This window comes from Leguminivora glycinivorella, chromosome 14 (genome assembly GCF_023078275.1).
Source record: "Leguminivora glycinivorella isolate SPB_JAAS2020 chromosome 14, LegGlyc_1.1, whole genome shotgun sequence".
Taxonomy (NCBI): Eukaryota; Metazoa; Arthropoda; class Insecta; order Lepidoptera; family Tortricidae; genus Leguminivora; species Leguminivora glycinivorella.
Genome location: NC_062984.1, coordinates 14,619,073 through 14,636,129, shown reverse-complemented (window position 1 = coordinate 14,636,129; position 17,057 = coordinate 14,619,073). Strand labels below are relative to the sequence as shown.

At 41.7% G+C, this 17,057-nt stretch overlaps 1 protein-coding gene across 2 annotated transcripts in view; it reads right to left on the bottom strand.

The window, feature by feature from the left end:
* Positions 1–422: 422 nt before the first annotated feature.
* LOC125233127 overlaps positions 423–17,057 on the bottom strand; it is a 35,459-nt gene continuing 18,824 nt past the window's right edge. Inside the window, exons 1-5 of one of the 2 annotated variants that reach the window (XM_048138995.1) lie at positions 15,967–16,038; positions 11,577–11,724; positions 10,182–10,375; positions 1,604–1,827; positions 423–1,001 (exon numbers count right to left, since the gene is read on the bottom strand). In XM_048138995.1, the coding sequence (XP_047994952.1) occupies positions 718–1,001; positions 1,604–1,827; positions 10,182–10,375; positions 11,577–11,723 (849 nt within the window). In that variant the 5' untranslated portion in view covers position 11,724; positions 15,967–16,038 and the 3' untranslated portion in view covers positions 423–717. Of the gene's footprint in view, positions 1,002–1,603; positions 1,828–10,181; positions 10,376–11,576; positions 11,725–15,966; positions 16,039–17,057 lie in introns of those variants that run through there. The other variant, XM_048138996.1, reaches the window with a different exon arrangement.

The window sequence follows — 17,057 nt, the reverse complement described above, 5'->3', positions numbered from 1 at the left end:
CATCAGCACACGGCCTAATTTATCCAAACATGTATTCGATCTAATTCCTCAACCCCGCAAATCTTTAAGAACGCAAAAACCATTCAAGTACTTACCTTAGAGAAAATCAAATTAGGCAGGCAAAATACGCCTACTCCTTTATTTAAAATTGAAGTTTGTTTTTGTGACTCTGGTGTGAGAACAACTTTTGTTCGTTACATTGTGTTTCGGTACTTCAAGTAATTTCGAAAATTTTATAATCAAGGGGGAAACTGGGAAAAGCCGGGAAACTAATAAATAAACCGATTATCAATTCATACAGTTATTGGTGACAAAAGATGGCAATATTTCAAAGGGCCTTCCTAAATCGAAGTAGGTAAGTATTAACGGAGGTTTGTAGTACAAAATGGACATAATTAAAGAAGAAACTAGCTACAGCGATTTTATCTCATTTATTCACACTCAGTGGTATAAGTAACATCACAATTGACCCACACAAGATAACATCGGTACAGCGGTGTAGTTAGAGTCTAGTAGCTAGGAGCGAGTTTCAAAGCGGTAGGAGCGAAGGTCAAAAACCGAGGTAGGTAATAAATAAGCTTGTGCCTCGGAAATGAATGCTGCTGAGTAAGGATTTGTAGAACCCCCATAGAATTAACAAGATATAAGAAGGGATGTGTTAATTAAAAAAAAACATAGGATAATTGTACTTATGATCAATGTTACAAGCGATATTAGTTACAACTGTCCTACGAAAGAAATCCTCTGATAAGCCGGCGTATTACTATTAATCACATCGCCATAGTTCGAGTCTAATATAAGAAGCGAGTGTTTCAAAGGGTCCGCGAAGACTGAGGTAGGAATGAGCCTAGGTCCTGGGGAGTGGATGCTGATGAGTTGGGTCATGTTGTAGCCCTCACGGAGGTCCCAGGAGAGAACGTCGGCGCCGTCGGCGTGGCGAAGGTAAATGTGGTGCGAGTCGGAACCGAGGATGAAAACTGGTCGAGTGTGCTCGCCAAATGCTGGAAATAGAAAAGGTATGATTCGTTTAGTTTACACGTTTTACGACGTAAGAAGAAGACCTCTCACATGAAGAACGGAATTAATTTCCTTTTGTTTATTTTTCATTCGGCACTTAGACTTTTTGTTTAATATATGACGCCTTATTTTCACCACGACTTTGCGTAGATATCGCCAGTCTTTTTTTTTATTCGTCTCTCCTTAGAAAGGTTAAGGTCTGACGGGATTTATAAAGCAACTTGCTGTTTGCTAGAACTAATTAGTGTGACAACGACACATGTTATAATGAGACAATCATTCACGTCGCATAGTTGCGACTGCGTCACTAAATGAATGCAAGGTAAAGTTGGTAGTAAATGCTTTTCTCTGTGTATGAAATTAGTGCTGCCCTTTTGTATTAGGTATGTACCTACTTAGGTATAATTGGATACCGGAGGTCAGATAACGTGTACCTTAATTAGCGTTCTAACCGCATAACTTTTATGATAGAAACCTATAATAGGGTTTTATGAATAAAAGTTTTGTAAGTTCTAACAAAAAAAAGTTAACCTTGCTTTGGGTTGTTTATATTGGATTAGGTAGGTATACTTTTGACTCTACTCACCTCGAAGTGGTAAAGCCGAGTTCCGTCTCCGTAAAGCCGCACATTCTATTTCTATCAACCCCGGCTGGTGAGCCCTGACTGCCATGAGCACATTGTGCGCGGGACCTCGCTTCCCGAGCGTGATCTGTAGGCCGGTGCCCGGGGGGCTGAACAAGACTGTCCACTCGGTGTTTGATGTGGCGTCGCGAACGAGAATCGCTCCTCGAGATGCGTCAGAAATGTATCTGTGAGAAAAACAAGTCTTACAGATATTTCCTACTTATTAGGCTCATAGCATAAACTTCGCTTGAAATGACACAAGCATCGCGTACCCATCTGGAAATACTCTTACCATATTGCGGCATGCTCTGAACCATGTTAAGAGGCAACAGGAGCCAAAATGCTAAAATGGAGAGGAGCCTCCTACCAATTTGGTGGTTTTAGATATACTCGTGTTATTACCTAGATTTATAGAAAAAAATGTCCATTAAGGACAATTCAGTTAAAAAATATTGCGAATAAATCTTTAAAATCAAGGTTCCACTCTCGACTGTTTCCTCCTCCAAAACTTAATCAATCGTAACGAAATTTGAGAATCTGAATAACAAAGAAATAATCTGTGTCGGACCGTTAAGTTTTTTTGGTTAATATTAGTTAGGTACCAATTTTGAATACCACACCTTTTTTGCGCCATAATCGAAAAGGCCATTTCTGGAAATTTTCATTGGCTCTAGCGCCTTTAAAAATAATAATAAAAATATTTAAAAAATCAAAACGGTTAAATAAATCATTGTTCTAGCTTCAAAAACCAGGGAGGAAGTAGTCGAGAATGTTTGTATGGAGTAGATATTGACCCCTCCTGTTGCATCTTAAGCTAAATAAAATAGGCAGTGTTTTTGACAGCCTCGACGCTTAGGTGATTAAGTAGGTACATATATACCTAAACGTCACAATTTGCAACGTCACGTCGCAACTTGCACGGCCAGGGCTATCAAAATTGCTGCCAACTTACCTTGGTCCGGCTAATATTTCATTACAGTTAGATTGATTCCCAAGAATTTAAGTAAAGCTCCCGTACTAAGGCGACTTACCTAGCCTTCAATTATCTTAACTGTACTTGTAGATTTATTGATTTAATTGATACACATATTTAAACATTTTGCAATATTATAGTGTACGAGTAATTTGTCTCGCGACCTTACTAAGTTTATATTATCCGCATGTAAATTGCATAAAACCAGTTAATGGTCATGTCTATATTTAACTGCACTGAGAGATATCGATCTGCAGTGAATAGATATTGACTTTGGGAATGCCTGCAATTTGAAATGTGCATATGAATTCAACAGGCATGGCCTTGTTTTATGCGTTCAAACATTTTATTTATTGTGAGCTAAGATTGTTTTCCCCTCACTAGCTCGGAAACACGTGTTTTGTCCTTTAATACCAGCGGGCAAAAACGCATTTTATCCACTAGTGGGTAAAGTAATTTGACCTTGAATAAAGTCAAATTAACTGCTTTAAAATTGATAAAAGTAGGTGAATCTAGTAATAAAGATGATTTACCACCTGTGGAACTACTGGAAGCAGTGATAAACGCATTTTTTTGCGTTGTAGTTTCCTCGCTATAGTGAGGGGAAAAGTTTTGTGTTACACTCGGGTGCAAATGTATTTTACTTCTCGTGTGTTAAAAAACTCGCAAGTTCAGGATTCTATTCTCGAACCACTCGCTTCGCTCGTGGTTCAACTATAGAATCCTTTCACTTGCTCGTTTTTCAATTCCACACTCGGCGTTAAAATACAACTTTGCCCCCTTGTATAACAAATAACTATTAAAGGTACAATCGGATTTAGAAAACGTCACATTAACGGCTATGTAGGTATTTATCGTATTTTTCTTATTTGAGTTTCAAGTAGGTAGAAACATGTATTCGGCCTGTTAAAAAAGCCCAAAGATTTACTTTACATTTCGTTAACTTTTGTCATGTCCACAGGAGAGATATAACCAATAACCGTACAATAAATTCTCATATTTAAGCGAATAGTATAATGGCCTACCCATTATACTATTCGCTTAAATATGAGGAAATACGGGAGCTATTTTACTACTCGTCATTTCACTTTTAAATTAGGTAGGTACCTAATCTATGAAGAAATGTGGACATAATTAATGGTAAGTGCATGCTAGGTACCTAAATATTTATGTACAATTAGTTAATTACAATAGTCTTCAGAGATAATTGACCGCAGTGAGCTGCAGACAAGTTTTTACGCGGCTTGGAGTTCGTTAAATTAAAAATAATACCTTAAGTAGTTTCCAGGACGGGACGTTGGCTTAAATATTTATGTATTATATTTATCCCTACTTTGCCAAAGACATTGAGATGCTAGAGAAAGTCCAATGTAGCTTCACCAAACTGCCAAGACAACTTAAAAACAAGCCATGTTGGGAAAGGCTGAAAGAACTAAAGCTTACTACTCTAAAAGACCGCAGAGGACGCGAGGATTTAATAAAGATATTCAAAATACTAATTAAGTGGAAATTATGACCTCAACGAATTTCAAGAGATGTTCAAGCGTAATTTTTGAAGTAGCCAGGTGATTTTATTGGGCAAGTATTATAATATGTATCACATGGTGGTACACAACCAGTCTCGATTACGCAAGGTAATCGCTATTGGCGCCTCCGTCCGTCTTTGGTAATGTTTCCTTCGCATAATTGATGCGTTAATGTGTAGTTTTTAAAGTACCTATTCAAATTTTTGCATAAATTGGGAGTGCAGTAAGGAAACTGTGGCATCTATCGACCATATCTAATTATAATAGAGACGATTTTTCGCCGGTCCTATTAGTAGTTATATTTGTACGTTTAACGTTTAGAAAACTTTTCCATTTGCGAGTCAGATTCGCCAACTAAGACTCCGTAGTATAATAAAGAGTAGTATCGTACAGTATGGCCACTCCCGCTCCCCGCTGAAAGTGCCGCCCACCCCCCTCTCGGTTACCTAACAGTTACCGCCTGTCAAAAAGTCGAACAGTCGACCTGTCATATCTCACTCATACAAGCATAGTACGCGTTTACCTACACGTGCTTAGACTGTGTGCTAGGAACGCGCCTCTTTCATATATTTGATCGCCAGTGACCGAGATGTCTTATCTTATCTTAAATCTGCGGGGGCCCTTACGGATACACTTCGACCCATCGGGATCTTTTGTGCAATTACCCCCTACGATCCTAAGATCCTTCAGCTATTCAGGAGCTTCTCGACCATCTCCACGTATCGGATGATGAGGCTCATGGGTAGCTCTCTGAAGTCCTTCGGTGCCAGGTAGCCTGCTCCAAAGTTCTTCATTCTTTGTCTGGCGAGGGCGTGACATTCACACATTAAATGTCTGACGGTCTCTTCCTCTTCGCCACACATGCGACAATCAGTGTTGTCGGCGTGTCCCATCTTGGCCAAAATTCCTTTGACCCCGTAATGGCCTGTGAACACCCCCGTTATAATTTGGAGTTGTCTTTTGCCTAGCTTCCCTAGCTTTTTGCTCCATCCAGAGTCTACCCTCTGCATAAAGAGCTTTGAATGCTTCAGACCAACCAGGGCATCCCACTCTTTTTGGTGACTAGCCTTTGTTTGGTCTTTCATAGCCATTCTGATGGTTCCTTGTGAAAGGCCCACATAAGGTTCCGGACCTATGAAGTTGTCTTCAGATCCGGCCTTGGCAAGTTCATCAGCGTTTTCATTGCCAATGAAGCCTTCGTGTCCCGGTATCCATACCAGTTGCACCTTGTTTTGCCTTCCAAGCTTGTTAAGAGCTTGGATGCCGTTTAATACCAGTCTAGAGGTAACTCTGGGCGATGTGAAGGCTTTGAGTGCCGCTTGACTGTCGCTGAGTATATAGATAGTCTTACCTTGGATTTGTCTAACTATATTCTCATGTACACAGGCAATTATTGCATATGTCTCGGCTTGGAAGACCGTGGCATAATTACCCATGCTGATACTACCACTGTAGTCATTTGCATAAATGCCTGCGCCCGTACCAGATGCCATCTTGGACCCGTCTGTATACCAGATGATGGTGTTGTCATCAGGGGTGGGTGTCTCCAGACCCTCCTTCCATTCGGCTCTAGTATGGACTTTGGTTTTGAAGTTTTTGTGGAAGATGAATTTCGGTTGCATTTTGTCGCAGCCCATACTCATCAGCCTTCCCATAGAATTGTTGTATTCCATGCTTGTGTGTTTAGTCTTCGGCATGCTATCGCTCCAGAGGCCTGTTAAAGCCAGCCGGTGTAGCGATTTCAGTGCCTCAGACTGTATCACTAGATGTAGCGGCGGGAGATCCAATAGTACCTCCAATGCTGCTGTTGGCGTCGTTCTGAACGCACCCGTTATAGCCATGCATGCTGTCCTTTGTACCTTCATGAGGACATCCTTGCATGTGCTCAGTAATGTCCTTGGCCACCAGGCCAGGCTTCCGTACAGGATTATAGGTCTCACCATCATGGTGTAGATCCACCTTAGTACCTTTGGGTTTAAACCCCATGTTTTGCCGTAAGCTGACCTACACATTCCAAACACTCTAAGTGCCTTGGCTGTGGTCAGTTCGACGTGTCTTTTCCAGTTCAGTTCTTTGTCTAGTGTTACCCCTAGATATTTCACTTCATTGGAAAGTTCAAGTACCCTTCCATAGAGCCTTAGTTGCTCCATGCCAGTAAGGGCCCTTTTCCTGGTAAACGGTACTACCACTGTTTTGCCTGGATTGATGGAGAGTTGTTGGTGGTTACACCACCTCTCCACTTGCCTCAGTGCTGTATTCATGATTTCTGACACCGTTCCCGGGAATTTCCCGTTTATGAGTATCACTAAATCATCTGCATAACCCACTGTATATACTGGGCCCCTATTTAGTTCTTCCAAAAGTGAGTTCACTACCAGGCTCCATAGAGTCGGAGAGAGAACCCCACCTTGTGGACAACCTTTTGTTGCTGTGGCTAGTAATTCTTCCCCCATGAGGGAGGACTTAATTAGCCGGCTGTTCAACATATTACCTATCCAGCGGCAGATGGTAGGTTCTATGCCATGTTTGAGTGCAGCATTATTGATTGCACCATATGTGGTGCGATCAAAGGCACCTTCGACATCCAGAAATGCAGCAAGACATAGTTCTTTGTTTTCTATGGCCTGCTCCGCTCTAGTTGTCACCAGGTGTAGTGCTGTCTCCGTGGACTTGCCCGGCTGGTATGCACATTGCAAGCGGTGTAGTGGATGTCTCTTGAGCGGACCATCCCTGATGTGTCTGTCCACCAGTTTCTCCAAAGTTTTAAGGAGAAATGATGATAGACTTATGGGCCTATATGATTTGGCTTCTGTGTAATCCTCTTTGCCTGGTTTGGGCAAGTATGTTACCTTTACTAACCTCCATGCACGTGGTACATGTCCGAAGGCAATACACGCTTTGTACAGTCTACTCAAGTGGGGTATAAGTACGTTAGCGCCTTCTCGTAGTAGTATGGGGTAGATTCCATCTGGCCCCGGGGCTTTATATGGCTGAAATGTCGATAATGCCCATTGTATTTTGTTGTGGTCTACTACCTTTTTCGACGTGTCCCAATTATGCCTGGTCGTGCGAGTGCACTGTTCCGTAACACTAATTGGTTCATCGTCTGGTACACTCTGATTTATTATCGAGCCTGGAAAATGTGTGGCACACATCACCTTGAGGGTCTCTAGCCCCGTTTCAGTCATTCCACCATCACTCCTTCTAATAGAGGTGAGTGGGACTGACTTCGTTGTGGCTAGTGCCTTCGTGAGTCTCATGCCTTCCGGAATGGAACCGATTTGATCGCAGTGGTTTTTCCACGCTTTCCTTTTCGCTTTCCTCACTGCCTTGCTATACTCTGTGAGTTTTCGCGCGTAGAGCTCAAAATCATTACTTCTTTTGGCATCGTTGAAGACAGCCCTAGTTTCTTTCCTGAGTTTTGCTATCTCCGGATTCCACCAGGGTACCTTCTTCGCCAGGATTTTCTTTTCCGGGCAGTTATTTGTCCAAGCCGTATGGACGGCTTGCCCTATTTTGTCAGCTTCAAGTTCTATGTCAATAATAGAGTTTAGCTTACCATTGGGGTTTCCCAGGTCCGCCTTAAGGTCATCCTTGAACGATAACCAGTTGGTATTCCTGGGATTCCGTTTTAGTATAACTTCTACTTTGATTTTAGTGGTATACCTAAAGCATATATATCTATGGTCCGATAAAGAAATCTCCCCAGAGACATGCCATGAACTAACTTTATTACTTGCGTTGTTGGACGCTAGCGTTATATCAATGACCTCACCTCGCCTAGCATTGACGAATGTCGGCTCATTGCCTTTATTTAAGAGTTGTAGTGAAGAGCTTACCAGGAATTCCAGTACCTTCTCTCCTCTTCTGTTGACATCCGAGCTTCCCCAGATGACGTGGTGTGCGTTCGCATCGCAGCCGATGATCAGGTCAGTGTTCGCCCGGCTGCCGTAGTCAGCAAGATCCCGCAGTTGTGTGGTGATGGGATCCGCCGCCTCGTAGGGAAGGTAGGCTGATGAGATGACTAGTGCCTTACCCCCTTTATTCAGGATCTTGACCGTGGTCAGATCCCTGGAACAGAAAGCATTTAGAAGCATAGCATCAATGCCGGTTTTAACATAAATACATGTCCTCATATTACTCTCGGGGCAGATATACAGTATCGTCCCGCCAGTACCATTTAAGCCTCTTATCTCTCCCTTGTAAATATATGGTTCTTGAATAAGAGCAATGTCGAACTTGTCGCTTTTTAGCTGCCTAGCCAGAAGGGCAGTGGCGGCCTTATTGTGTTGTAAGTTTATTTGTACACACCTTAGCCCCTCCATTACGGCGGTTAGTGTTTGGCGGTGCTGAGATCAGCGGCCGCCTCCTGGACCGTGTTGTCGCAGGACATGGGCGAAGTGGTGCCCTCCAGGTAGAGTTCCTCCAGACCGCGCAGGTCCTCCGAGCCCGCCACCGATAGGATCGGTGACGACTCTCGGGTCCAGCGCAGCCCGGCGAAACTCTCCCCGACTAGCACCACTTCCCCCGCCTCTGACCGGTCCCGAGCCACCTCCGCAGGAGCGCCAGGCGGCGCGTCCCGCTCCGGGGCCTCCCCCGTCGCCGCCCCCGCGGCGCCCGCAGCCTCATTGGCCACCGAGTCCCCCTCCCCCCCGTCCGCGCCGGGCTCCACCCCAGCCTCTTCATGCTCACGCTCCTTCCCCGTCTCCAGGAGCTTGAAGTGGCTGGTGTCGAGCCCCGAGTGAAGAACGTAGCCGGCCTCCCTGATGACGTCAGCTGACACCTGGTCCATCAGAACGATGCGCCTGGTGTTCAGCTCCGACATCACGGTGTCGACCACCTTCCACTCGTCGGTGCGGAGTTTAGGGTTGCGCCTCTGCATCACCCGCAGAGCCAGCGACACGTCCTGGCTGCCATCGATCGCCGTACGCCAGGCCATCTTGACCGGCTTCGGCAGATCTTTAGCAGCCACGACTTTCAGGCGCCGCCCGCCGATCTCTCCTCTTCCGATCACCGAGCGGAGCCATCCCACTGCGTCGCTTCCTCCGCAGGTGATGTGAAGCGCACCCCCGTGACAGCACCTAGTGTGATGTCGGGCATAGGATCGGCCGCCTCGTCCAAAGCTACGAGCAGGACGCTCACTATGGCCGACCTATGCTCCAACATCACCTTTTCCCCAGGAAAGGCCACTGGGACGATAGCCATCTTCTCGCTCGCCGCTACCTCAGCAAACGTCCCCCCACCCTCGTTCGCTTGTGGTCGCCAGCGAGCAGAGAAGAGTCGCCACTGGCCCCCAGTGACCTCTTGTTAGGCTGCCTCCCCGCCCCACTAGTGGAGGGTCCGGCCCCCACTTGCGCGTCCCTATTCTCCCGCGCCTTCGCACGCCTCTTCTGCCTCCTGGTTGGGGCTACTCCTCCACCCGACTGCGCATCCGCACCCTGGGGTGCAGTAGCGTCGTCTATGGCGCCCGGAGCCGCCCCACCAGAATTTGGAAGCGGTGCGTCCCTCCCGCAGTTGGCCGTTGCTCCGCGGCCAATCCCCCCAGCACCAGCGCTAGTCGGCTCCCCGAGGGGTGCTTGCTTTGCGCCCCCACTCTTCAACCCTAAGGGAAGAGACGGGTTGGTGCTGTTGGGATGGCCAGCTCCGCCGTGGCCCCTACGCTTCGCCCCCGTCCTTGCGGACGTCCACGTGTTGCCGCTGCCAACGCTCGTGGATCTGTCACAGACAGCCCCACTATTCGACCGAGATGTGGTAGCGTTTAGATATTTTTTTTGTGTATATGAAGTATGTACCTATAAAATAATAATATTATTATTAACCACCCTATACGATATTTATTATTAGACAGAACTCAAAATATTAGTTTCTTCATACCAATATCTCATACAAATACCTGCAGGCATAATAAAAATTTAAATAAAAACCATTAGAAATCGGCACGAATATATTTTTGTGATTTTTGTAATGGAAAGGTATCGCAGTCTTTTACACATATGGCGTCTAAACTACAGGTGCTACTGGTAAGTATTTTAAAACTCACACAAAAGGTTTCCCGGCCAGCCCATAATCGACGGCCAGGTTCTGAAGCAGCGAGGAGGGTTCCGCGGTCGTCAGGTCGAGGAGTTTGGTCACCGTGCGGAGCAGCGTGCTTATCACGACCACTTTGGGCTTGCACGTGCAGCGTGGCGCTTCGAGCGTGTCCACTATACCACTGTCCAGTATCCAGAGATTACCCTGCGAAATGGAAGACTTTTTTATGAATGTTCGATGTTATACAGGCTGTTTATGAATTTATAAGCAAGTAAGTATCATATAAATCATACTGAGGAACTTACAATGGAGTCAACCACGATATGGCAAAAAAAAAACAATTTCTCATTTTCTGTAGGAGAGTAATTTTTAACCCCCGACGCAAAATCGACGGAGTGTTATAAGTTTGACGTGTCTGTCTATCTGTTTGTCTGTGTGTCTGTCTGTGGCATCGTAGGTCCCGAACGGATAAACCGATATAGATTTTTTTTGTTTGAAAGCTGAGTTAGTAGGGAGTTCTTAACCATGTTTCATGAAAATCGTTCCACTACAACGGCGGTTTTTTCAAAATTTTAATTTTGTGGTTAGGTTAGTATTCAGATATCGGGGTTAGTCCCATAGTGTCACCTATATTATTCGATCCGTTAATTAAGGATTTTTATTATACATGTATTTTGTATATAACTCTAGTAGCGTCATTATTATATTTCCCTACATTATATGCTATACATATACTTCCCATTGCACACGAAAAACACGGTGTATATTACTTCCCGAGTGAGGCCTTCATCAGTTTTACATAAATTTACCGTTCTCTTGAGAAAAGAGTGGTTACCCATCTTAAAGGCTCGCAATTAAAGCACCTCCGTCGCCAAAGCATCGCTTACCATCAGTTGCCTCCTATCGCACTAAAAAACGAACATGATAGGTAGCGATATTTCAAAATCGGTGCAAGGCGTGAAGAACTTGTTAAATCTCTCGTAAGGACGGAACAAAATCCACGCCATGCACCTAAATGTGAAAAGCTTCAAATACTTATAAAAGTCTTACAATATACTTAGTCGAGATGATAATCGACGGCATTCTGTATGCTGCCGCGTCAGCCATTGCCTGTGTTGGCAGGCTGGGCCCTGCCGTCCGGAAACCAACAGCCATACCGTGGCCAGCACACCGTGCTTCATTCTGTTAGTATTTCTTACAACCTACATAATATATCTAATCACAATGGGGCTTTTGCCTTGTGGGGCAGCTATATATCAATCAAATCCGTAATGCTCGAGAATATACTGCCTATTGGTTGTCAGACACAACTTCGCTTTCTTAGCGTCTTCAGAAGTATTTGAAGAATTGCATGTCGTAAGCGACATTCTCGTGGAATGCCCTCAATAACTTAAATCTGTCTTACAATATAGTCCAGGTGGAAGTCAACGGCGTTCTGTATGCTGCCGCAGTCAGCAAGTGCGTGCGCCGGCAGGCTGGGGAAAGGCTCCAGTGCTGGGCCCTGCCGTCCCGAAACCAACAGCCATACTGTGGCCAGCACCCCGCGCTTCATTCTGTCAGGAAAATATGTAAGTTTCATTTCTATTTTTAACTCTTGATTACCTATATATAAGATAAAAAAATGCACCTAAAACAAATTATGTAATGATATAGATAACATTTATTTAAAATTATAATAACTATATCGACGTGCCTTGTGGCATAATCTACTATTTCCTCAAATTCTCACTTTTTAGGGTTCCGTACCAAAAAGGTACAACAGGAACCCTTATGGTGCGACTCTGTCCGTCTGTCACATTGTTAAATATCTCGAGAATTACTTATGCTATGGATATGAAATTTGGAATAGTTATAAACATTGTGAACCTCTACAAGTTGAAAGATTTTTTTTTTTAAATTAATTAATATAAATGATAGAAAATGGCCAAAATGAAAGGGGGTCAAACTGAAAATTTCAAGTAACTAGGTGAAGTGGGGTATCGTTAGAAAGAGCTCAAACTGTACATATCAAAACAATTTTTTATAATTTTTTGGTTGTGGAAAAAAAATGTTTTTTGAAGGAAAATGTAAAAAAAATACCGTCCCCCCCCCCCCCCCCCCTTATCTCCGAAGTTTACCAACATAAATTTATGAAATTTTCACCAAACATGGCTATTATAATGAATATTACAGGAAAAATAAAATCGTACACGTATCTTGAAAACTTTTTTTTTTAATTTATAAAAAACCTTTCAGATTTACATTTTCAATTTCAACACCCTTGCGGGTGTTTATTGTACCTGTATTTTTTAAAAAAATAACAATGAAATTACCTGCTCACGCTATCGGTTCACGAAATAAACAATTATTCTATAAATACTAGCTAATATACTAATAATAATATACTAGCTCGCGCGCATTAGTTTACTCAATTTGCCGATAGATGTCGCTGTACGTGGAACGCTCATTTCCTACATCGCGTTTTTCCTGATATAATGAGGTCGGTTCAGGAGCGTCCTTGCGACATGTCGTAAGTCGTAAACTATTGAAGTCGAATAGTCTTGATTTTATTTGGACGTTGTCTAACAATAAAATTGTATATTAAAATATTACTTGTTATGTGGGAAATTGAGTCTTGAGGGATTTAGTTAAATCTGTAGAGTTCTATGAATAACATTTTGATGATTCAACTATTGAAAGTTTGTACGGAACCCTCGATGAGCGAGTCCGACTCGCACTTGACCGGTTTTTTTTTATGAACTTTCAATAATCAATGTCAAATTGTCGATCTATGTAGTCTAGTCATAGCTCGTAGGAAGCCTAAGCTAAAAACTAGTTAATTAAGCACATAGCCTGCAGCCCCGTCTACACTTGAATTTACAATTTATCTAGATACAACTGGTTTTGTACATTAACTATTGTGTAAGACTGGTTTTTTGGATTCTTTTGGGATTTGATATACCTACAATATTTGTTTTACAAGGGGGCAAAGTTTTTGTTTAACAGCATGTGCCAATATTGATACCCTAGCAAGCGAAAGAATCCAATATTGAACCGCGATCGCAGCGAGTAGTTCATATTTTGTAATTTGAGCGTTGTGAGGGAAAACGAGGAATATATTAACAATGAAACATCAAAGTAAATCAAGTTCATATTTTTTTAAACATTTATGATTTGAAAACATCATTTAAACTTCAATTCTACCGACCGATATATCTCATCACAATACACCAATAACTTAAATTTTCTTTCAACAGCTGCTCTAAAGCCTAAACAATGGTTATCCTAGATTCTGTTATCCTATATCCTAGATGTAAGCAGTGAATGGTGAAGATGCACTTTTTTTTCGGCAACGCGCACGTGACACCCTTTGAGTTGCAGGCGTCCCTAGGTTACGGTGACCGTTTTTCATCAGGCGGACCGTATACCTGTTTGCCACCGACGTGGTATAAAAAAAATGTACTTATGCGATTTCTAAGTATATTGCAACCTTTTTTAAGAAATCCTGGGACTTTTTTCCTCGTAATTAATAACATGTACTATAACGAAGCCTGCGCTATGGATTTATTTTGTATGTAACTTGATACGTTTAAAAAAAATATATATTTCACCACACCAAATGGTAAAGGCTTACTTTGCTATTCGAAAACAGATAGCAAAATTGCATTTTATCCACAAGAGTGCAAAGTAATTTCATACAAATTTTAACTTTATGTCTTAAGCTGGCTGGTAGAATTCACCTATAAATGATGATTTTGAATCATAAATATTGAGTAGATTGATGGATTTGATTTAGTTTCATGTTTTATAGTCAGTAGTTCGTGTTGGTGCGGTGAATTTTTTTGTGTTTCACTCGGTGGCAAAGTTTGTTTAACCTTCGTGCCTTGAAACCCTCGCAAAGCTCAAGATTCCACTTTTTGAACCACTCGCTGCGCTCGCGGTTCAATATTGGAATCTTTCGCTTGCTCGGGTATCAATATAGGCACGTGCGGTTAAACAACAACTTTGCTCCCTTGTAAAACAAATAACTATAATATTTTAAATATGACATACCTACCTATACATATTTTAGTGCAAAATAATTTGATGCGGAACCTTTGTATGTACTCGTAGCATAAAATATATCAATATAATTATACCTAAGTCTAGTTTCAGGCAAACACGTTTCAGCATTATGCAGCAGGCATGTTAGGAATTATGATTTATGACATGCCAATCTAGTCTAGACTACATTTAAAATGTGGTTGTCTATTGAATTAGAGACTTGAATAATTGTTCTGGCACAATTATATTATTATTTAATTTTACATTTAATTTTAATTTTATTTGTTTGTGTTCTTTGTTGTATTTTAATATGGGCCCCCAAGGTCTGAAATAAATTATGTTTTTTATTTTATTTATTATATAGATCCATAGGTACTAATATTATAAATGGGAAAGTGTGTGTGTCTGTTTGTTTGTCCGTCTTTCACGGCAAAACGGAGCGACGAATTGACGCGATTTTTTAAATGGAGATATTTGAAGGGATGTAGAGTGACATGAGCTATTTTTTTGTCTCTTTCTGACCCTCCACTTCCCTATAATGGGGAGTTGAAGTTTGTATGGAGAATTCCGCAATTTTCGAATTGAACGTGAGCGAAGCTGCGGGAAAAAGCTAGTACCTACATATATGTGTAAAGGAATACGGCGAATCTAACACAATCAGTCTGAAGGTATAACACCATACTAGACTATTGTGTTATCATAATTGATTAATACATCAAACCGTTTAGATTTATTGAGATGTGTCACACGTGCTTACCGAACAGATCATAAACAAGATCACTAACTGGTAATATTAGATCAAATATAAACTCACTCCTCTATTTCCTAAAGGGGCAGACAGAAGACATGAAGGTGCTCAAGTTTCAGTGCTACTTTTAGCAATTAAGGGGGTTGGAAGAAAACGAAATTGTGATCTTATAATGACAGGTTGTCATCCCATCGTGCACCCCACAATTGAAACCATATCCCACAGTCGATTTCTACTGCATCCATGGGAAGAAAGAACGTGGTGAAATTCTTAACCCGTCAACATACGGTATATATATTTAGTACAAAATTAGTTATAAAGATACACCTCTTCTCACATATTGCTCGGTATGGGAAATTACTTACCTAGGAGTCATAACGTACACGTCATCGTTAATCGACACAGCTTTAGTGGCAATCACATTTTCTTTTACATACTGTCCACTGCCAGTGAAAAGGGTCAACGCGTGTTCACACTCTACGTGCATTGGCCCACCGTACCACGCCACATTGTTAGGGTGCGCAAGAGCATAACAGAGAAATGGTAAACTGATCACGATCGGAAATTGAATCATTGTGTTCGCTTCTAAGAGAATGATGGTACTGTAATCGGTAGGAAAATTTGTCGTGACAGTTTATTCTAAAAATTAACAGTAAGCGCGAGCGTACTTAGAAATGTTGCATTGCATTATACTTATAATGCTTATGAAGTAGTTATGTGCAGTTGTAATGCAGTTTAAAAGAAATTACAAATATTTTAAGCATAGGTATATGACAAATTATGGAATATGAGTTAGGTAAAACTAATTTTTTTTTTACTTATTTAAAAATGTTGTCTCGAGAGAAATCTATAAGATGAAAAAATGCAAACTCAAATTTTTCATAAAACTGCTTTTCCAGGTCAGTCTCTACAATATGCATCCAAGTTTTCTTCTCTATTTTTTCCGTGTCAAAGACCACCTGATTATACTTGTACGGTGGATTTTAAAGTGATCCAGATTGATTGGTCATTTTTATATACTTACACATTTTCTGGTACTTTCACATTACGCAAAATATAGATCGATCATCGCCATAAATTGTCACAAAAATTGAAATAGTTATTTGTTATACAAGGGGGCAAAGTTGTATTTTAACGCCGAGTGTGGAATTGAAAAACGAGCAAGTGAAAGGATTCTATAGTTGAACCACGAGCGAAGCGAGTGGTTCGAGAATAGAATCCTGAACTTGCGAGTTTTTTAACACACGAGAAGTAAAATACATTTGCACCCGAGTGTAACACAAAACTTTTCCCCTCACTATAGCGAGGAAACTGCAACGCAAAAAATGCGTTTATCACTGCTTCCAGTAGTTCCACAGGTGGTAAATCATCTTTATAACTAGATTCACCTACTTTCATCAATTTTAAAGCAGTTAATTTGACTTTATTCAAGGTCAAATTACATTACCTACTAGTGGATAAAATGCGTTTTTACCCGCTGGTATTAAAGGACAAAACACGTGTTTCCGAGCTAGTGAGGGGAAAATAAATGTAGTCACCCAATTGGAACCCTAGGCTACTCTACAACCATGTCAAAATGACAATTGGTAAGAGATTTCTTACAATCTGATTCATAACGTCACTATGACATAGTTCTACAGTAGCCTAGGGTTCCAATTGGTTGACGTACATCATTTGAAAAATATTTAAAACTAGCTTTTGCCCGCGGCTTCGCTCGCGTTAGAAAGAGACAAAAAGTAGCCTCTCCATCCCTTCAACTATCTCCACTTAAAAAATCACGTCAATACGTAGCTCTGTTTTGCCACACCTTGGACACTGGCGATCAAATATATGAAAGTGGCGCGTTCCCATAGCTGGGCACCGTTAATCAAATAGTTAACTTCGTTAATCGCTAATCCGTTACTAAAAAAGTTAACTTCGTTAATCGTTAATGCGATACATTTCGACAAATTTAACGTAAGTTAAAGTTAATCGTTAATCCGTTAACACGTGAAAAAAAATTAACTTTTCTTTAAATATTTAGTTGCATCAGTATCCACTATATTTATAACGTATTATATTTCTGTAAAAGGCCGAAGTACAGCTAGCCTATTGAACTGTAGGCTGCACGTGGAA